The sequence below is a fragment of the Amphibalanus amphitrite genome, unplaced genomic scaffold, assembly GCF_019059575.1.
Source record: "Amphibalanus amphitrite isolate SeventyFive unplaced genomic scaffold, NRLGWU_Aamphi_draft 000409F_arrow, whole genome shotgun sequence".
NCBI classification, from domain to species: domain Eukaryota; kingdom Metazoa; phylum Arthropoda; class Thecostraca; order Balanomorpha; family Balanidae; genus Amphibalanus; species Amphibalanus amphitrite.
This window is the reverse complement of record NW_024881903.1, coordinates 233,061-255,285: the sequence shown is the minus strand read 5'-3', so window position 1 is coordinate 255,285 and position 22,225 is coordinate 233,061. Positions and strand designations below refer to the sequence as shown.

At 45.4% G+C, this 22,225-nt stretch overlaps 1 protein-coding gene across 7 annotated transcripts in view; it reads left to right on the top strand.

Annotated features, from left to right (window-relative positions):
• The window catches only part of LOC122390789 (longitudinals lacking protein-like), a 76,136-nt gene that overhangs the window by 45,292 nt on the left and 8,619 nt on the right, over positions 1-22,225 (top strand). The window contains exon 6 of one of the 7 annotated variants that reach the window (XM_043384075.1): positions 13,446-14,810. The exons of 1 other annotated variant lie outside the window; for it this stretch is intronic. In XM_043384075.1, coding sequence (XP_043240010.1) covers positions 13,446-13,675 — 230 coding nt within the window. In that variant the 3' untranslated portion in view covers positions 13,676-14,810. Of the gene's footprint in view, positions 1-336; positions 1,810-2,364; positions 2,783-4,080; positions 5,007-5,764; positions 6,339-10,815; positions 11,972-13,445; positions 14,811-22,225 lie in introns of those variants that run through there. 5 more of the 7 variants (XM_043384074.1, XM_043384073.1, XM_043384072.1 and 2 more) reach the window with 5 other exon arrangements.

Here is a 22,225-nt window from a genome sequence, read left to right as displayed (position 1 = left end):
CTTCGACGACTGCGTATAAGAACCGTTCAGTCTGTCTATTTCTTTTATTGACATCAAATGCTTTGGATTTTGAGCATGGAAAGAAAGTGTCTCTTAAAGAACTTGGATGTCTTGAAACCGGGGAATGATGGCGAGGAAGATGTTTGACTAGATACAGATGATGAAATGGAAGGGAGAGAGGTGAAAGTTAAAATGTGAGTTATTGAGACAGGTGAAATGGTACGGAAATTAAAAAAAAAACAATGGTGACTACACATGTGCATGACTTAATGGAGAACGTAGAACTCTGTCACTCCCCTCATGCCACAGTTAGCTAACGCTCCTCCATTTCCGCAGACTCGGGACCACCATTCAGCTGCGATATCTGCGGAAGGTCGTACTCCAAACGCGACTCCATGATCCAACATCGCAAGGCTCATCTCGGCGCAACAACGTGTGTCATCTGCGGCAAAGTCCAAGGAAGGGTGCCCGATCTTCGTGTTCACCTAAAGACGAAGCATAAACTGACGTTGGACCAGATTTATGCGTTGGTTCCGATGAGTCAGACGAGGCGATCGGGAGCTGCGGGGAAACCTTCGGAGTGAGGTGTGTGTGAGGTGGAACGATCGTGGAACGTTGGTGGTGAAGAGGATTGAACGGTTAGGATGGATTTTAGGAATGGCGAAAAGGAATGAGCAGCGTATGGATAGGTTGCATGAATGAAGGACGAGGATGGCTTGGAATGAACAGTTTTCGTTGTGCTACGTAGACTTGAAGGAAAGCAGACTTCGTTCTTCTTGTGACTCCTAGGTTGCAAAATGTATATGAATTAGTACTTTGGTGCAAGTGTCTGCTGGCACTAATGATGATTGAACAGTGTCAAGAAAGAAAAACTTGGAAAACTAAAGACGTAGTGCGAAAGTGTGGCGTGTGTTATTTTAGCCTTTGTGCATAGTGTATACAAAAGCGTCAAAGGATGTGTAGTTGTGTGCTTGGATACTGTACTGGGGCTGAGTAGCGTATAGGTAAAGGGAAGCTCGGTGTTGATGAATATTTGATGGCGAATGCATTAGCGTCCACATTTGATGTGAAAAGTTGTTAGACATGTAGGCATTCGAGACGCTGTATAGTAGGAAATGGCTGGCGAAGACTATGTTTTAGTTTCGGGGATAAAGGCGTCAAGAAGATCGCTGGATATCAGAAGTGCGTGGGATCTCAGTGCTGAGGACTCAATTCGCTCTTGGACTGCACGTTTCCCACCTTTCCTCCGACGCTTTGGGTGGATAATGAGCGTGAGGTCATGTATATTTGTATGAACTAATCAATGTTTTGTTTGGATCGACTTGTCCGATAAACTGTATTTGGTCAAGGACGTAGGTATTTGGCGGGTCAAACGGAGAAAAATTAATGAGCTACGCTGTAGAATATTAGTCGTCACATTTGTGTACATTTTAGGAACTGTACTACAACATATGAATATGTAGCATTCGCCACTTGGTTGTATTCACTTATGTGAGGTGGAAGACTCTGCAGCGGCTGATAACTTGCAACATTCATTTAAAAAAAAACTTAAAGGTTTTACAATGTGTGGCTTTGTTAGATAACATTTTTTTTTAACCTTGCGATAAAGGCCCAACTTGACGCAGGCCGTATATTTGTTTTTTTTTATACTGGTACATTAACCTGGCATCGTTTAGGTTGCATGCTTTTCGAATTTGGTGGTTCGTCTTTTTATATGTGGGCTGTATTCATTTCTTCGCATTTATGGATTATTTGGTCAGTTTCGCAATGTAGATAAACGACCTAGAATAAAAAAAAACGCATTTTCTATGGCGTTTGAAGAAGGTTCCTACGTTTCACGCACGAGAACTGAAGCAGAAAAAAATCCTTAACTAATTAAACCCTTTTACCTAACCTCTCGAATGTCATGATCACTATTGCCAGTAACAAGAGTAGCTGACATTAAAACTGATAGTATTTGCCAGACCACGTGCATTTATCAAGCCAGAATTCAGGACGCCAGTTCATGGTGGCGCAGCCGGAGACACCTATCAAAAGCATGGGTGGCACTGGGAATCGAACCTGGGTTCTCCCGAACCCGAACCAATGCCTTATAATCCCTTTCCCTAACCGCAACCCCACAACTCCTAGATAGCACGTTTTCTAGAACAAGGCACACATCTTTCCGTTGTGCTCTCGCAAACCGAAATCATCTAGCTTCGTTTCTCCGTTTCATCGTTTATCCGGTTAACTAAAAACATCACTAACCTCTTACCGACGTTTACCAGCCTACAAGCCCAAAAAAGACACACATGTTTGAGACTGAAAGAATATCGCTTCTTCCATCAAACTACCCCATCGCTAACTTTTCTTTTCTCTCCACAGATGGCGCTCATCGCTGCGACATCTGTGGACGTTCCTATCAGTACCGTGATTCCCTGAATCACCACAAGAAAGTGCATTCGGGAAGCACCACGTGCTCGATTTGTTTGCGCGTTTGCAGTAAAGTAGCCGATCTCAGGAGTCATCTGCGAAAGAGAAGAGTCATCTCTTCTAGGCTTGTCGCTAGAAGAGATCCGGGCTATGGTACCAACTAGAGAGAAGTGGGCACCTAGGCAAAGCTGGCAGGTCTAGCCGGGATCTACCTTGCCATACCTGGCTAGCAGGTCTGGAGAGGTTTCGGCCTCGATACAGCTGGCAGGCTTAGGCAAGTGTGTGTGCGTGTTGTGGCATAACTGGCCGACTTAGGCAACTGTATGATTTGATGGAAATCGTAAGCGTCATAAATGTGTGCCTTTGCAAAGCTTACAGCTTTAGCGATTGTCCGTCTTGGCGAAGCTGGCAGGTTTAGCTGATGGGCGTCTTGGGAAAGCTGGCAGGCTTGGCAAGTGTGTGCTGTGACATAGCAGGTTTAGGCGAGTGTGTGTGTGTGTTTTAGCACATCCAGCAGGTTTAGTTTTTTTTTTTTGAATTTTGCATCCCCGCTAGCACAAGGCTATAGCAGGGGAAGGGAAGTTACTTGCTGGCAATTAGCCAGATCTTTTGTTTTACGTTAAGTTAATTGCCGGCTATTTTATTCCGGCCCAAGAGGCAAAGCAAAGACAAACTTTACGTTAGACCGGCTCATGTGGCGTCCGGTGGGTTGCAAAACAAAGGGAAGGCCGAAAAGGTGCCAGATAGGCGAGACCGATAAATTTGGTTACTTACATAGAGATTGCTGCTAGTGGGTTCACCAGTAATGCGTTTTATGGTTCGTTAGATAGTATCTGACATGCGCAGAGCTGACATGTTTAGTTTGGGTTTAGCTTGTAAAGATTCACTGGGTCATGTGGTGTAATCTAATTTGTCTACGGGCACGGATCGCTGTTTGAATGGCGTTTATTCAGCTGGGTGATGTTGGGACTTCCAAGTGCTTTCGGCTGCTGCTTTGTTTGTTCTTGTGGCATTGTTTTTATCAATTCCCTTGGTCGTCACGATTGAAAAGAGTTATAGGTAACAGTAGTTTGTCACTGTAGGCAAAATATTTGGCTCCGAGTACCATGCACTCTAGTTTTATTCGTGTTAATTGTGTGGATAATAAATAAATTCACTTACCGCTTCAATGTTTTCTCTTTACATTCTCTCCACTTTGTAAGTGCGGATAAATCAGCTGTTGGTTCTACTTGGTTCTACCCTTGGTTATGTATGCGCTGTAAGCTCTATCCCAGACACGGCTTGAAAGAGCTGCTGAATGTGTCGAGATGTGTTACATTTGAACATCAGCCAACATTTCAGACTTCGCAATGGTTTTGATATCGTGGACATGAGAACGCTTGGGGTCTCGTTTTGCTGAGTTGTGCTGATTTATCCGAAAAGTAACACGTCGCAAACGTAACCTTCTAAAAAGAGCTTTGGAGTTCAAATGATTGAGCATACTGGAAAACGTCGTTGAGAATGAAAAGAGTGAGGTATATAAATTTAATATAGCATTAACATTAGCAGAATTGAAAAAAAAAATCCGCCAAACATTATCGCAATTCTCCACTTACGCATCAATCCCCCATATTGTACAATACACCCAACCACCATACTCTTTTCTGACCCCTTCTTTTTGCCCCACAGATTACCCGTACCGGTGCGACATCTGCGGTAAAGGCTACCAATACCGGGAGTCTCGGAACCACCACCGTCACGTGCACTTTGGATCTACAATATGCACGCTGTGTGGAAAAATGTGCCATAGAGTGGCCGCTTTGCGCGCACATCTACAGAAGCAGCATGGGCTTACGACAGAGCAAGTTAGGTCGATTGTGCCGACACGGAAATGGAAAAGGGCTTCGGCGCCTGAGGCAGGGCCCGAGTGAATGTCACGAGGGAGACATGGTGGTAATGTTGGCGAGGAAGTTGACTGTGTTGGTGTAAATAATGGTACGAGTGGAAAGAAGCGTGCCTCGCTGAGGCATCTTGTCTGTAAGAGGTAGCTGGTAGGTGCTATCTTTTCGCACCAACAGAGTCGTCATTTGCGTGACTTGTTCTGTGTAAAACCGAGCTGCGTCTCAAGGGTGAATTCTCGAGTGAGGACGAATGAGGAGGGGAGGCTTGAGTGTTGAGCCAAGAGGGTCGCGTAATCGAAGGTACTCGCGTGTTTACAGGAAATTGCGCTTATAAGGAGAATTGCGTTCATTTGCGAAATTTCATTTTCATGGAATAATCCATACGAAGGAGCTTTTTTCTTGCAAGGAACTTCTCGCCTGTTACGCACACGATGTATAAGCGAGAACTTAACTATAAGTTACTAGTTGCTAGTTAGAGCCTGTGTTCAAAATGTGAAGAGGTTTGGCTTTGTATTGTACCGACTGACCAAGAAAACGTCCTTTGCCTTTCTTAGTTACCTCTCATAGGTACGATTGTGAGTAGATGATAGTCCTGAACCAGTAGGCAGTGTTTGTATGTGTTATTGTGTTAGTTCCTGCGCTGGTAGTGATGGGTATGTTCAAGGCCCACGCAACTGTAGTGTAGTTGGTTTAAATAAACTTCTCAGGTATGTATGTTTTTTATGTCTATTGTGAGCTTTGGGTGTTGAAGTTGTTTATTCTGATGTTCTTTTTGGCAAAGCCATATTTTTAAAAGGCATTACAAAGTCATAGGTGCACGCTAGGATGTGTGGGAAAGGCGCTCGAGGGAAAGACGTTTTGTCACTGATTCTGTTGATTTATCCGAAAACTAAGACGTCACAATTAGAACTTAGAGTTTACATGATTGAGCATATTGCAAAACGTAGTTGACAAAAAATGAGTGAGGTATATTATTTTAATTTAGCATCAACATCAGTAGCGGACCTTAGTAGAAAAAATTACATTTCGGGAAATTGACATTTCGACAAGTTTACATTTCGACTAATTGACATTTCGGTAAATCGCATTTCGGCAATTTTACATTTCGGCTAACAAGCATTTCGGCAAATTGGCATTCGGCAAGAAGGCATGTCGGCGAGTGGCATTTCGACTTATAGCATTTCGACTTTTTGACACGTCGGCAAAAAGCATATCGGCAAAATGACATTCGGCGAAATGCATTCGGCAAAATGACATTCGGCAAATCGCCTTTCGGCAATTTTTCCGGACACCTCAGGAACGGATTGTTCTATTCGCTCATCATTGTAGTCCGTTTGTACTACCCTTCTACCCTGCACATGTAACCCCGGTCACTATCACAACTCTTAATTGACACACCAAGCCCCAGTTTATGCCCACATCACACCCAGCCGCTAACCACTCTTTTCTAACTTCTACATCTTGTTCCACAGATTACCCGCACCGATGTGAAATTTGCGGTCGTGGCTACCAAACCCGCGACTCCCTAAATCATCATCGGCACGTGCACTTTGGCTCTACAAGATGCACGCTGTGTGGAAAGACCTGTTCCAAGGTGGCTGCCCTGCGAGCACATCTTCAGACGCAGCATGGACTTACGCCGCAGCAAGTTAGGGCGCTTGTGCCAACAAGGAATAGGGTTTCGTTGTCTGGAAGGTGGCCCGTGTGAATGAGGGACGATACGGGAGGTGTTGATGTTGGTGAAAATGTTGACTGTTTTGGTGTAAATAATGGTGCGAGTGGGAGGAGCGTGTTTCGCTCAAGCATCTTATCTGTATAGGTATTGTCCTTTCGCACGACATAATCGCCATTGGAGTGAGTTCGTCCATGTAAAATGGAGCTGCGTTTCAAATGGAGCTGCATGAAGGATGACTTCTCGAATGAGGATGAGTGTGGAAAAACTTGTTTGAACAAAGGGTGTCGCACAATCGAAGTTATTCGTGTGTTTAAAGGGAATTAATTGTGTTCATATGAAAGTTTCGTTTTTTTTAATGAAAAAGTTCATAGGAACATTTTTTACGAGGCTTCTCCCCTGCTACTGTGAGCCGGACTTAAGTGGGAGTCTGTATAGGTGCGCTGTGTGTAGAGTTTGGCTTTGTGATGAACAGACTGACCATAAAACGTCCTTTACCTTTCTTAGTACTGTAGGTTTATCGACCTCTTAACCCGCGAGTTGCTGGGGGGGGGGGGGCGTTAAACGCCCCCACTTTTTTCGCCGGGCCATAGCATAAAAACGGCGCGCCGCAGGCGCTCCAAATTTTGGGTACCTGTAGGGAATTGATTGAAGGTTATTGCGACAAAGTTTCAAAAAAATCGGTCCGAAAAATTCTGAGATATCGAGGTCTTAGTGACGTCATGATTTCTGAGTTTTCGACCAGAAACGGCATATGTTCAAAAAATCATAAAATCACAGAACAGACATACAGACATGCAGTAAACGCCATTAGACTGCCAATACCATGAACAATTAAATGGCTATCTTCGATCATTGATTATCGTTCCGCATTTTCCAAAATCTTGAACTGAATCTTGGCAATTTCTCGTGACTACTTCACGACCATGATACATGCATTTCTTAAATTGAACTTTTTGAGCCAAACACTTACACATATGATAAAATGAATGTCACCATCGTGTTCTACGTCCCAAATTACCCATAAAACATGTGTCACGGGCTGCGAATATCAGTTTTGATTTTCGGGGATATGTGCCTAGCCGGTTGACTTGACCTTGATCCTGACCTATGCTTGACTGACCCCTACATGGAGCCGACACTCTTGTAGGCCTTATATGATGGATTGTGCACCGTTTTGACAGAGTTTATGGCGAGATTTGAGTTTATGGTAGATTCAGCTATCCGTGACCATATACCAGTAGTTATGTGTAAAAAAAGATTTCCTCCCTGGTTTGATGCTGCTGCTGTGCGCGCGCTCAAACTCAAACAGGCTGCGTTCGAACGTCTCAAACGACACCCAACAGATCACAACATTAAAGAATCGTTCAGACAAAAACGAGCAGACTTCAAGAGACTTTCAGACGGTAGGTATACCGAGTATCTCAAGGGCTTAGTAGGCGAGTTTCGCACAAATCCGAAGCGTTTCTGGACGTTTGTGAAGTGTTTTAAGCACTCTAAAGGTCTTCCTGTTTTAATGAGCAGCGGCAAGCGAGTCTTGGATGACATTGGAAAGGCAAATCTGCTAAACCGCACATTTGCGTCGAAATTTTCCGACCCCACCGTCGCGGTATTCCCCAACGTACCTTCTTGTGCTGACCACCGTCTGTCGGAATTCAATGTGTCGGAGGAGGCTGTGCGTGGTTTACTCCGGGAGCTCTCCGTCAGCAAGGCGTGTGGTCCTGACGGATTGAGCGCCCGCATTCTCCGTGAGTGTGCAAATGAATTGGCCGCCCCTCTGTGTAAACTTTTCCGCATATCCCTTTCATCCGGTATCTTTCCTGAAAAATGGTCTGAAGCCAACATAGTTCCCATTTTCAAAAAAGGATCGCGAACGATCCAGCTAACTACCGCTCTGTATCGCTTCTTCCCCTATGTGCAAAAGTCTTTGAAAAGATTGTAAGCGAGCAACTCTTCCAACATGTCCAGCCTCACCTTTCTCCGTTCCAACACGGATTCGTCCCAAACCGGTCATGCGCCACGAAGCTCGCGTCCTTCCTGTCGCACGGATGGGCGGCCATCTCAAACAAATCCCAGCTGGATACAGTGTACACAGATTTTAGCAGCGCGTTTCAGAGTGTCAATCATTGTTTGCTACTGCATAAGCTCGAAAGGATGTACGGCGTTGACGGCAACGCTCTGCAGTGGTTGAGGTCCTACTTGGAGAGGCGCAAACAACGCGTTGTGTTGAACGGGAAAGTGTCCGAGTGGGTTCCGGTTGTGTCTGGAACACCGGAAGGGGGTCACATCTCTCCGTTGCTGTTCTCTCTCTATGTGAATGACCTGCCAACTGTTATTTCCACCAACTGTTTGCTGTTTGCTGACGATCTGAAGTTGTTTCACGAGGTTAGGTCCGATGACGATGTTAAGACGCTCCAGCGTGACTTGAACGCAGTGACTCGCTGGGCGGCCGACTGGAAATTGAAGCTAAATGCCTCCAAATGCAAGTCATTTAAAATCACACTTAAACGTAGCCCCATTGACTCGACATATTCGATCAATGGCACTATTTTGGAAAATGTCACATCGATCCGAGATTTAGGCATCATTCTTGATCAAAAGCTAGATTTCGCCGATCACGTGCATTCAGTGGTCACAAGGGCTAATAGAGCGCTCGGGCTCCTCATTCGAACGTTCCAGTCGGCTTCCCCCAAGTGTAAGCTGGACAGGCAGGCCGTGTTGGCGGCTTATTACGCCAATGTTCGATCTGTGGTCGAGTACTGTTCAGTGATATGGGGCGGAGTGGCCAAATCTCATCTCGTTCGTGTGGAGAGGGTGCAACACAAGTTTTTGATGTGGCTGGCTTGTCGCACCACGAATTGTAATTCGTCGCTCAAGTACTCGGACCTATTGTCATCATTTCGTGTGCCACACTTAGGAGCACGACGCGCAAAGTGTGATGTTCTGTTTTTATGCAAGGTTTTTAAAGGCTTCATCTCATCATCATATTTACTTGGGTCTTTTAAGCTCCATATATCCGCGAGGCCGACCAGAAACACACCATTAATTGATGTGCCGTTCGCCAGGGTGAACACCATATCAGGAGGGCTTTTTGTGCGCATCCCTCGATGCGTCAATCAGTTTCTTGAGTTCTCGCCTAGGTCAGATATTTTCTTTGACTCGATCGGGCGGCTCAAGCGAGAGGCATCGGCGTATGCGTCAACACTGGCGTGCGTTATGTGACAGTCGGCCTCTGTCGGATGCAAAGAAGTGGTTTGTGTGTGTGGGGGGGGGGGTATTTATGCATGTTGATGTATGCGTGTGCGTGTGACTTCACCTGTCATTGGGCGTAAGCCTGTTGGTGATTTATGAAAATACAAGATACAAGATACAAGAGAGGCGCCCATTGCGAAGTCCTGAAGTCCATGCTACTGAAAGCCCGATTTCAGGTGTTTGACCTGACCTTGACCCGACCTGTGACCTCAAAATTCAACTTTAAAGTACTCATCTGAAGCGTCTCGTCGCGTTCTTTCGTTTGCCGCCTCGTGCGTTTCGCTGCGCCTATTGGTTCTCGAGTTATCGGCTGGGGGCGTTTAACGCCCCCCCCCCCCCCAGCAAACGGTGGGTGGCGAAATACCCCAGCAACTGCCGGGTTAAAGGAAGGTACGAGCAGTCTTATAGGATTGTGAGCAAACAATCCTACCTGAAAACATAAAGTGTTTTGTATGTGTTTATGCGCTGGTTTGGCAACAATGGTTATGTCCATTGCTACTCAACGTAAGCGTAGTGTTGCTGGTGTAAATAAATTTCGAATATAATGCTGCTTATGAGCATGTGGTGTAAGTAAACGTTCCCTATTTCTCCCGATGCTGCTTCGGGAGGTGACAGTTCTTAATGGCATCGCAAAGCTATAATGTTTGAGAAGGGCATTGGAGGGAAAAGTGTTTAATCACTATCGGACTTGCGATCTGAATCGTCTCCAATAAATTGATAAATTGATCAATGAAGACGAGTATATTTATTCGTCTCCAATCTTCAAGCAACATATCTTTGCATGCACGGGGCATGCAGCTTCATAGTCAAAGGTTGTGGGAGAAATTCTGTACTAAAATCATGTTTTTAGGCTCTTATTCCAAGAATGCCTTTTTTGCTTTCTTTTCCTTGCCTAATGCCTTTTGCGTGACAATGCCTTGTTACCTTTTTCAAGCCGTTGCTTTTTCAGCAGGCAATTGTGTGATTTGACTTGTGTTATTTGTCACTAGTATGCTGTAAAGTTATCTGTTAAAAAAGCATTTAATGCTATCTTTATACGTCTGCGACATATTTGGCACTTGATCATCTACTGAGAAATAAACACGAATATGTCTGTATCTAATTCGCCACGATATAATCATCATCAACGAGCGAACTTACCATACCCACTCCTCTTCTTTCTGGCAGATTTTTTATACCACCATAACCACGGTTGTGACATGTAAAAATGTAGCTTCCACCGTGACTCTCTGGCTATCCAAACTAAACTAACCACGGCCATGGGTAGAGCTTTTTGAGCGAAGTTGGTGGGGCAAAATGTCGTCAAATCTATAATGTCCGATTGTAAAGCTAGATAAAGTACAACATTGAATCAATTTTTTCATTGCAGAGATAATAGTTTGCATTACACAGACATTTCAAAGCTCCTCAATGCTAAAAAGATTGGTTTGCTGCGCAACAAATTCCTACAAATCAGCTAAAGTTGATGGGGCAAAACGCTTATTGGTGGGGCAAAATGGCAAGTTGGTTGCGCAGCCGCCCTACCAAATAAAAAGAAAGCTCCGCCTGCGCCTCCGCCAGTGGACCAACCACTAACTACCGCCTTTTTCTGTCCGGCAGCTCCTCCGTATCGGTGTAACACCTGTGGAAAATGCTACTCCTGCTACAGCTCCCTGTCTCACCACAAGAAGGTGCACTCGGGAACCACGACGTGTTCGCTTTGTTGGCGAGTTTGCAGTAAAGTAGCTTATCTGAGGGAGCATCTGAGGACACAACATGGCTTGACGCCGGATCAGATCAGGGCCATGGTTCCAACAAGAGATCGGGTGCAGTATGACATGCTGCCGATGTAGGAGAGATCCTGGAAAAAGGCAGCGGAAGAGGAGTGGAAGGTCCTGGAGCGTCGACGAGTCTCTGGGGAACGCTGGAGCGTCCTTGGAAACGTCAACGGAGGTTTTTGGCAACCCTGGAGCGTCCTTCGAACGTCAGTGAATGTTCTGGAAAGAAAGTCCACGGAAATTTGAAGGCACCGAGAACTTCAACAAAGAACCCTGGAAAGCCTCTGTGAAGAAAGTCTCTGTAGAATATCTTTGGAAACCCTATAAAGCATCTTGAAATATTAACGAAGATCCTGAAAAGTCCCGTATAACTTCAGTGAAAGACCCTGTACTGTGTAACCCTGGATTGGCGACGAAATGCCCCTGTAGGGACGATGCAACGAGGGACCCTGGAAAATCTGGAACGACGGCGTAAGACTCCGAAACCTGAGCCCTGAGAATTGTAACTCGATGCTAATGATGGAGTAAAGAATAGCAGAAGTACATTGCCGCGATGATGACGCCTTACGAGATAATTTGGCCATGGATAATGTCTTCAATGATAGCTAGGTACCCGTAGCTTTGACAGTCTAATGTATAACATGTCTCTTTTCGTATATCTGGATGTGAAAGCTCATCCGCTTACGTGTGAAATATTGCACTCACTGTATTGACGTTTGACTTCAGTTGAGGAGACGAGTGCGTGCGTTAGCGTTCGATTTGCGATCATATTTCGTTCACCTCCTTCGAACATTGTCCAGAGTCGAAAGACCTTTGTCTGAAACTTGAGCCGGTTACAGATATCAGCTTGTTAGCTGTAGTTATCTTTGGTGTGATTATTGCTTACTTCTCTGCTATTTCTGGCGTTACTTCTGGTTTGCAGTAGGTTAGGTATGCTTTGTTGAGTGTGCATTGCGTTTCAACAATGAAAAATGTGTAAATATATCGATTGCTGTGCACTGTGCAGTTTATAGGTATTTTCTTGTCGTTTCTTGGCGCCTGCTTGGGCATTTTAGCCTTTTTTACTGAGGTTCAGTTGCAGGGGATATTTGATCTCAGTTTCCAGTCTCCATAGGCATTAACAATTCGTGAATTTGGATTTTCAATGTACCGTAAAGTGGGGCTATTTGAGACAGTGGGGCTATTTGACAGTATTTAAAATAGCTATAAAATGAAGATCGTATATTTTTGTGTGATATTTTTGCTCAGGGAGGTGTGGAATCGAGCAGTAAATCGCCTGAGCAAATAATTAAGCATAAATTTTAAGTGGTTTTATTTTATAGCAATTTTAAATACTGTCTCAAATAGCCCCAATGTCTCAAATAGCCCCACCTTACGGTAATGAAGAAGCATTTTTGACAAGAGACCCTAACACATCATTGAAGGTAATAAGCTTTTTATATCATATCCAGGACACTTTCTATGGGGTGCAAAAAATGCGTGATAAACGTCCAGTACTTGAAAATGTTTTCTTGCCTATCATTACAAAATCTTATGTAAATATCTTCTGTTTACCTACCTTGTAATTCATTTTAATCAACTGACTTCCAAGTAAGAGTTGCGACCAGGGCTGCGGAGTCGATGGATTTTCGGCGACTCCGACTCCGACTCCGGATTTCAAAAACCAGCTCCGACTCCAACTCCGACTCCGGGCAGAATTGTCGACTCCGACCGACTCCAACTCCCGACTCCGACTCCGCAGACCTAGCAGGGCTGCGGAATCGACAGACTTTCGGTGACTCCGACTCCGGCTCGGGTTTCTAAAATCGACTCCGACTCCGACTCCCACTCCGGTCACAACTGTCGACTCCGACCGACTCCGACTCCGACTCCGCAGCCCTGGTTGCGACTATTTTCAGGATAAGCGCGAACAAAATGTGTGTTGAAATCCGCCCTGAAAATATTATTATATTTTTAATTTTTGGATCGCGCTCGCGCGGAATATTGTAGATATACCTAATCATAATGAGGATGTATTCGTCGGACGTGGCTATATTCTTTCCTTCGAAAGTAGTATGTAAAGTCGCTGAAAAATATATTTTTGCACTTTAAAAATGCCTCTCACTCCCTCTTCTCTCTCTCTCTCTCTCTCTCTCTCTCTCTCTCTCTCTCTCTCTCTCTCTCTCTCTCTAACTCTCCCTCTCCCGACAGCTCCCTTTTATCCGCCTTAAAATATCAGTTTTACGTTATACAAGACAATAACATCTGTAATCTCGCCGCTCCCAAACCTGAAATAATCATCATCATCATCATCATCACCATCATCATCATGTTCATCATCATCATCATTATCATCATCATCATCATCATCATCATCATTATAGAAAATACATCTAAACAAAGCTATCAAAGCTATGCCCATATCAACCAAACCTTTTGACCCACCTCTCACGACTCTCACTAACCTCTCTCCCCTGTTTTTTTTTCCCTCAGCCGATTTCACCTGCTCTACTTGTGGTCGAAACTACTCCAGTCGCGCCTCGCTAGCGCACCACCGCCAGGTTCACCTCGGGGCCACCACCTGTCCACTATGTGGAATGGTTTCCAGCAAAGTGGATAATCTTCGCGCTCATCTGCGCTCAACGCATAAACTGAGTGTCGATGAAGTGAGAGCGCTGGTGCCCACAAGATTTAGGAATAGACCCCTGGAGAACTTCTTATAAGATGCTGGACAACCTGCGGGAATGCTGGAAGCGCATGCTGGAATAATGGAAGGGTGTGCTGGAATGCTGGAAAGGCGTGCTGGAATGCTGGAAGGGCATGCGAGAATGCTGGAAGGACATGCGAGAATGCTGGAAGGGCATGCTGAATGTGATGAAGAGGGAAGTGGAAGAAAAGATTGAGTAAAAAGAGGAGAACAACTTGAACAACATGATGGTTAGCAACGTTGACTTCGACTGGGATGTTGGGTGCTCGGGATGTATGCTGGAGTTGATGAAGAAGAGGGCGGAAGAAGAGTTGAAGAAAAAAGGGAAAGACTTGGGCTGCACAGTGGTTGTGGGTGTTGACCAGAATCATATAGTTGAAATTTCGACTTAGATGGTAGGCTGGAACTCAGCTATGTCAGCTATGCCAACACGAACGCAAAAATGTGAGGTCAGCCTGTAACGTTAGCTGCGCCGCCTCATGGGGGGCTTGGTCCCTGCCAAGCGAGCTCGTTAGAAATAGCTCTTCGTTTGACAGAGACTGTGCCCTGAGAACGGCGCCGCACGCGTTAGCAAGGCTTAACCCAGGTTCGCTACGACAGCTATCGGCTCATATGTCGTTGAGGATGTCGAATATAATATCTATCTGTGTGAGTTAAAAGTAGGAGTGTGTTTTGGCCAGTGTTCATTTGGACTAATTAGGTCTGACTTGCTTTGCTAAGTTCTGGACTCAGTGGATTCAGTGGTAGTTAACAAGGGTACGTATCGAAGTGTTACATTCCATGAATGCCTGGATATTTCGTACAGGAATCGTGCTGATGTTTAACGTGCTTGTTGCGGTGTTATAATTGCGCAATGCCCGTGCAAAGAGCTGAAGACGTTAATTCATGTTTCATTTGAGGTGATATAAACGTGGTAGTCTTTGGACTGAAGTAAAACTTACAAAACTGCACCTTCGTCATACACAATAGAAAGTTCTGATATATGCTTTTCCGTTATACGTGTTTTCTACTTGTAGATGTTTTGTTCTTAAATAGCCATGATATCGCTTCTTTGTAAATAGGGCTTTTCTTTGCTAGTACGATTCGGAAACATTTTGGGATGCAATCATATATGCTTGCTGAGTATGAAAATAAAGTATTCGCATCGAGAATGAATGTTTAATCTGTGAGCAATGCCGTGTAGTTCAGCATGTATCGCCTGTCAGCTTCAATGGGAAACGGAATGAACATGATTTTTTGCGTGTGTGACTTTATAGTTTATACCAATACAAATTTAGGTAATCATCAAGGGCTCCGCCACGGACTTTTGGTTGGGGGGGACGGTCTGCTCTTCGCCCATCGCCCTATTGTCTCCTCTAAACCTAGGGTACCCCCAAATTCAGTTTTCTCATCGGATTTAGGCCACTTGTTTTTCGTCATAGCCCTGATACGATGATTTTTTTTTTACTAAAAAAAGTAGAGAAATGTTAGGCCACCTGACCCATGCAATACCTATTAGGAACCCAATATTAGATTGCACCTTCCTCATATTGTCACACCAGACGGAAAAAAAATTGAAAAATAAACCTCAATTTTTTTTAATGGTATCTGGCTCATAGTTTTGCGCTGAATCTGAATCAGTTTTCAGCATTTGGCGAAGGTCGGGTCAGGTTAGGTGAGTTCAACAAGTGCGTCATGCGTGTCCCGCCGGCTAGCCAAGGTGTCAACCACCACAGACAGCTTCGTAACATGTTGCATTGGTACCAAACCTACTTCTCAAATGTTCAAATAGAAGCTTAATTCGACCAGTGGCGGCGGATTCGATTTTGGCGTGGGGGGGCAAGATCCCAGACGAGATGATGTCATAGGCGGATCCAGAAAGGCGTTTTCGACGTTGTAGGGGACATACCCCTCCCCCCAAGTGTCCAAAATCCAAAAACTCCTCGGATTTCGATTCCTTACGGACCTACTGCTGAACAGTATGAAGCAAAGAATTTCTGATAAAAGTTTTATTATTAGGAAACATAAGGTGCGTTTTGTCTATTTCGGGCGATGCAAGGGGAGGGGGAGTAAATATTTGCTTTATATGCCCACTCCCTGGATCTGCCAGTGGACGATAGGTATAACGATTTTCGTATTGCTGAGTTAGAAAAAAGCTCCTATGGGAAAAATTGTGCCGTAGCCCATAACCCGAGTAGTAAAGTTATCTTGCATAACCCGATCGCAAATCAGATTTGAAGAACGGTGCCGAACCTTTTGAAGTAGGCGAACGCTATTCTTCAATGAGGTAACTCGTTACCATTTCCTCTGTTCATTTTACGTTCGATTTCCGTTTAACCTTCCTTTAAAAAGTATTTCTGAGACAGATATCAACTGAAACTAGCTAATAGCGGGAGGAGACCGCTCAAACATTCAGAGACAGTCGGTCGCATCTAAACCTGTTGGGACAGCAATCCGCCAGAAACCCACCCCAAGGCAGTAGTTCGCCAACTAAGCTCACCGAGACGGGCTGTCTCGATGGGTTTATCCTACAGATAAGCCCACAGCAAGACTTAACCCGCGCCCGGCTGGGGGTCCTGGATTTCCACGCCCTGCTGGGGGGGGGGGTGTTTAAACACCCCCCTTCTAACTCGGCTCCTGGGCCACGTAGCGATACGCGGAAGGCGGCGTTCGAAAGAGCGTCAAAAATAATGAGGAAATCACTTCGGTCAATTTTTTGGTCAGGTCAAAGGTCAGGTCACCAGAGGTCATTGAAGGCAAAATTTCGCCGATTTCCAGGTCGAATGTCGACAATTTCCAAGAAGCCAACGCATAACTCGAGAACCAATAGAGCTACAGCGCTGCGGAAAAGCGCATTCGATAGCCCTATTAACGCACTTTCTGAGTAATTCTCTCAGATTTGACCTAACGTCAACGGTTTTGCCTGCAGGGGGCAAAAACTGCAAAAATAGCCGATTTTTTCGGAAACAGTTTTTCTGCAATAACTTTTGACCCAAGCCTTGTACGAGCTTACTTTTACCGGCATCGTGTTCCTCTCGTCAAGACGCATCGAATGAACTATAACTTGACCTTGAAAGGTCAACTTGAAAATTTGACCTCAGGTCAAGGTCATGACCTGACCGGAAAGGGTCATGTTGCATATCAGTCGATCCGTATCGTCGAGCTGAACACATCTAAGGCGTTTTCATCGCTCTAGCATGCCTCTATCAAAAGTTATTTGCGAAAAACTGTTAGATACCATTCGTGACCTTAGATGACCTCAGGGCATAAACAGGGGTCACGGACGCCATCATGTTCAGTGTGTCTAAACCACTTGTAATTCAGTGTTTGGGAGTGTTTATAATGTCTTTCGTCCAAAAGAGGCGCATTTCAATTTTCTCCCATTGACTTATAATGGGGAGGTCGCAAAATTGACCTGACCTTAGGTCATCGATATCAAAATTCTGAGATATACATTTTTTACATGCTATTGCTCTTAGCAATCCCTGAAAGTTTCAAAGCGATCGGTCACTCGGTGTAGCTATGACAGACATTGAAACTTTTTATGAGGTGAGGTCACTTCAAGTGACCTGGTGACCTGACCTTGAATGACCTTGGTCTGAAATTTTCACAACATGTGTAGAATTGATGTATGATAAGGTGTACCAAAAACGGCGGCGCTCCGCGCCGCCGTTTTTGAGATATTCGCGAAAAACCACAAGGGGGGTGTTCAAACACCCCCCCCAGCAGGGCGCGGGTTAAGGGTGCGATGTTAATGTTAAGTCAATGGGAGGTGAAAAACCGCAATATCTTGAAAACCGATAGAGATATTAGCCTCAAATTTGGCATGTACCTGCTCCATGGGTATACAAAGCCTACTTTGGACAAGTTGTTTGATTCCGTGCAATATTCACGTTGATATTGCACGATAAAGGTGGAAAAACTGAAAAGTTTGAGCCGAAATTCATTAAATGTGATTCAAACTAGGCGCAAAAATTGAATGGCACCCGCATCTCCTCAAAGTGGACAACAATTCTATGTACTCCGATTTTCCATTTTCTTTTTGCAATGTTGCAAAAAATGAAAGTAAAACTTTGCTCATCTTTCATTTTTTGTGTGAGGCATAAAATAAAAAACCGGCTACATAGAAATGTGCACCGAACATTTCTTCACACGAAAATGAAGTTAACTTTTCAGAAATATCTGAACTGTGACTGGAATTAAGCCCGATTCATATCCACTTTTTGACGGTTTTGTTGGTTCAAGGGAGTGCCGCTAGATGTCGTATGGGTCTCCGCCTCGGTCCCTGCCGTTCCCCCATGTAATAAAACCCGCGAGTCGCGCCGACCGGCGGGGAGGGACTGTCAACACACGGTGATTTACGGTCTGGGGTTCCCGCGTGTGCCGGTGGCCGTGAAACTCTGCCGGAACAGAAGCGAACTCGGGGTTGTCGGAGGAAAATACGGATGGTGGGTGGATTGAATGAGATTAGTGGATTTTATATAAGTAGTATATCGATACACAGGTTACCAACTACCAACCTTGGCGCCTACACTTTACCTTCTCCCCTAAATAAACATGGGTATTGCATGTGAACTGTGATGGCATGCTTGAATTTGATTGTGGCCAGTCTGTCTATACGTCAGTACCTAATACAGTATTACAATCGCATAGTACCTACTCTGAAGCTGCATTTGTATAGCGATCACAATTCACAACGCGTCGGCAAATAATGTGGTATCGGTATATAGCAACCACATGGTGAAGCTCAAGACCAAGAAGGAAGAACCAGTACTACTATGTATTGTAATACTCACTGAAAGTAATAAAACAGTGCATCAGTAGTTATATATCAGCGATGCATCACACATAAATCCCCAGTATGGCGTCTGCACTGCTGACACAGTGCAGAAGCGAAGCCAATGAAAACATACCAGTATAACCGGTACATAATATTGCATCCATGGCATGCATTGACATATTGCATTCGTACATGACACGAAACTGACACAGAACAAGGAGCACAAAATGAGATCGGCATGATGCTGAGCGAATGCTTCAGTTTTGACACGATTGCTGAAATTACCTTAGCTGATGCGTGGTCGACATCTGAGCCAATGATATGTTACATCGAAGTCTCATTCACTGTTGTGAGTCGCTCCCTTGTTTACCCTTCTTGCCATGATGGGATGAGTGACAAAAAAAAGTTTCAGCTTGTTAGATGTGTGGCAGGGCTAGTCGCCTCATCCTGTATGTTTTTTTCTTCACGTCTTTGCCCTTGGGCTCCCTATACCTTGACCGCTCACGGAACGGCATGTGTCGTGCTTTGCGGGGATCTACCATTTCAGGCACGATGCACTCATCATAAAATGCCTTCACTTTTTCCAGTCTGTTTGTTTGCGATGAACGTTTCGTCAGCAGCTATGCGCTGACATGACGTTTCGTTTGGTGTCCAGACAAAAAAGTCACAGAACTTTGCACCAGTGCAAGCCAACTGGCACTGAACTTGGGTGAAATATTGGTGACTTTTTTTAGCTCAAGTTTGTCGTCAAGAAAAAAAAAACTAGTTAGTCCACTAGAAGACGCAGCCAGTCTTTCCAGTGAAGTGTTCTCTGCACTTTTGGGACATTTCACTTCTACTATGATGTCATCAGAAACGATTCCATCAGGAGTGGCGGCCAAAAATGGATGCTTCGGGTGCGCTACCAGCCCAACTGGTCTTTTCACTTCAGTGTTTGTTTGCTTTTCATATGCTTGTATAGCTAGCTCCTCGTTGACGCGGCCATACTGCAGAGCACGTGTATCTAAATCTTTTGTTGTATCGTAAAGAAGTCTGTTCATGATGTTTTTGTTTGACGTTGAGTCTCGCATATTCGCTATTTGGTGAAAGGTTGTCGCAGTGACGCGTTTGCGTCGCTCGCGGTGCCACTCTTCCTTGTCATCAGCACATAAGCGTAACTTTATATCTCTTTGGGGGTGCTCAAGCACCCCCAATCCTGAGCTCAGCACCCCCTGCCTTCTTAAAGCACCCCCAGCCTCCTCAAAACATTCCCAGCTGACTCAAGGCCCTCAATAATCAGAATGTCCATCTCCTAGTACTGTAATGAGCCCAGTGAATCATGCAAATACTATGCTTACTCAATTCAGTGACTAAGAGAATATACATTGAATAAATCGCCACAAATTAAGATGCATGATATTTGTGTTAACATTACATCTGATATCATCAGGGGCCCAGGAACGATTTTCAAGTTGGGGGGGGGGGGCGAGCCTAAAATACCTGACATGATGCATATAAAACAGTGGCATAGCTAGGGGTGTAAGGGGACACGTTTCCCCTCCCCCCATCGGGTTCAAAGGGACCCTTGGGTCCGAGAGGCCCTGCGGCGCCATTTGACCGCTGAGGGTTAACGATGGCCATATTTCTACTCAGAAGGGCCCCGTGGACCTCTTTAGAGCACCTCATGGGCCCTAAATAGCCACACTAAGGTCTCCATAAGGGCCCCACGCCGACTTCTGAGGGCCTCTTGCGGCTTTTAAGGACACCTCGGTGGTCTCCAAAGGCCCGTTAAGCCTGAAACAGACTCTTTCCGCAGTCAGGAAATCGCATGCGAGAGCCTATTCAAATACATGGAAGCACGCTCGCATCAATCGCACGCACCTCCCGCGAGCGATTGATGCGAGAGGAATTACAATGTTTTTGAATAGGCTCTCGCATGCGATTTCCTGAACGCGGAAAGAGTCTGCTTCAGCCTTTACTGGCCTCTGAGAGGTCTTACCGGCCAATGAGGGAAAGTTCTAGGGGCATTTCCCACCTGTGATGGTCCCACACTTATTTTTCTGAGGGCCCCATAACGGCAACTATGGGGCCCTCGTCGGTGCCTATGAGGGCCCACACCGGTGTCTCTGAGGGTTTCACACCCCCAACTCCGAGTGCCTACACCAGTGCCTATTAACCCTCGCAGGTGTGCGGCGTTTGCCAGCTTCTAATGTGTAGGGGGGGGGGTCGGTTGGACCCCCCCCCTTGCCGTTTCGCCCCTGATCGAGCTAGAGCTTCGCGGAAAAAACGAGCGTGTTGCCCGTGACGAGAGGAAGCCGATGATACCCAATTTTAAGGTCCTAGGTCATTGGTTGACCTTCCAGGTCAGGTCAATGACCCAAAGTCGGGAAAATCGGGACCTGTTAGAAAGTCGTAAAGTGTGGGTGCTAAGGGGTTTTTCGGGGTGCTGATCACGAATATCGTGTTAGTTTTGATCACAGATGATGTCTTGAAGCATTTAGACCAGGTCGGGTCAGGTCAGGTCAGGTCAACCAGTAGGCGTCGTGACGGGTATTCGTAGTACGTGTCAACCGCCTCTGACAGCTTCGTAACATGTTACGAAGTCACCAAAACTACTTCGTAAATGTTCAAATGGTTGCTAAATTCGAATTCAGCTCCAAAAACTAGCCTAGAAACATGTAAAGCCCCGCGCGGGTTAATGCATTGGGTGAGCCAAAATTGTTTTACAGTGGCGCTATTAAAACAAGCTCTCGAACCGATTTAACATCATTTCTTGCATGATGCCTGATGGCTACAGTAAAAAAGAACAGCTAAAAAAGTACAAAAACTATGGAATGCCTTTCTGAAAGCTATTGAGCACCCCCAATGATTTTTGGAAAACTACACCCATGCATCAGCAGTGTTCTCAGCGATTTGGGCACGCTCCACAGCAGTGCTTCCGAGGCTGTCTAAGAACTCCTTTGTTTTGAGCTGATATTGCTGAATATCGCGGTCCTCTAAGTCGGGTGCTGCACAGCCGGGTCCGTAGTCCCCATCTGTCCCCGCGAGAGAACGCCGGACGTATCATGCTAACCTTTTGGCCGGATCGTTGGGACGTTGGAGACGTTTCTTTTGAGCGACACTGACATATGTTTTCATGATCTTTGTTGGACTTTTTTGATATTTTTGTTTGAAAACATCGATGTGCATCTGGCTGCCGGACTGGAAGGCTAAAGCCGCTGCGGCACAGCGGTCATGGTACCCACGTTTCTGGTAGTGGTTTACCCGTTTACCGCCGAGGGTTTTTGCCACCTGCGACATCAAGTTTTCGGCTAGGTTGCTGGTAGCGTCGTAAACGACAAGACTTCTACTTTTGTTGCACAGGGCTGGGTACCAAATTGTCATGCAAACCAGATAGGACAAAGGTACTCGTAAGTCATATGCAACATTTATTTCCAAGACGGAAGTGTTGATTATCGACTGCATGGGTAAATCATGCTCTTAGACTACATAGAATACATACGTACTACATGTTCCAGAGTCGACGTCGATAGAGTTTGGACGACTCCGACTTTGACTCCTCAGTTGTTGCCACGACCCCGGACGATTCCAACTCCGAAACCCTGGTATTTAGGACACTGTATGCTGTTGTGCACTCTATGACTGAGGTCACGGGCAGCGTAAGCCGACTCCAAATATTGACGATAGGATCCATTTTCTGCTTGACCAGTTGGAGGTAGTCACTAGTCAGTTATGGAATGGACGGAGTGGATGGCGTCCGGGAGGGGAGGGGGAGGAGGTAGAGCACTGGCAGTGGCACCGGAGAAGCAAGTTAAATAATCACCCCTT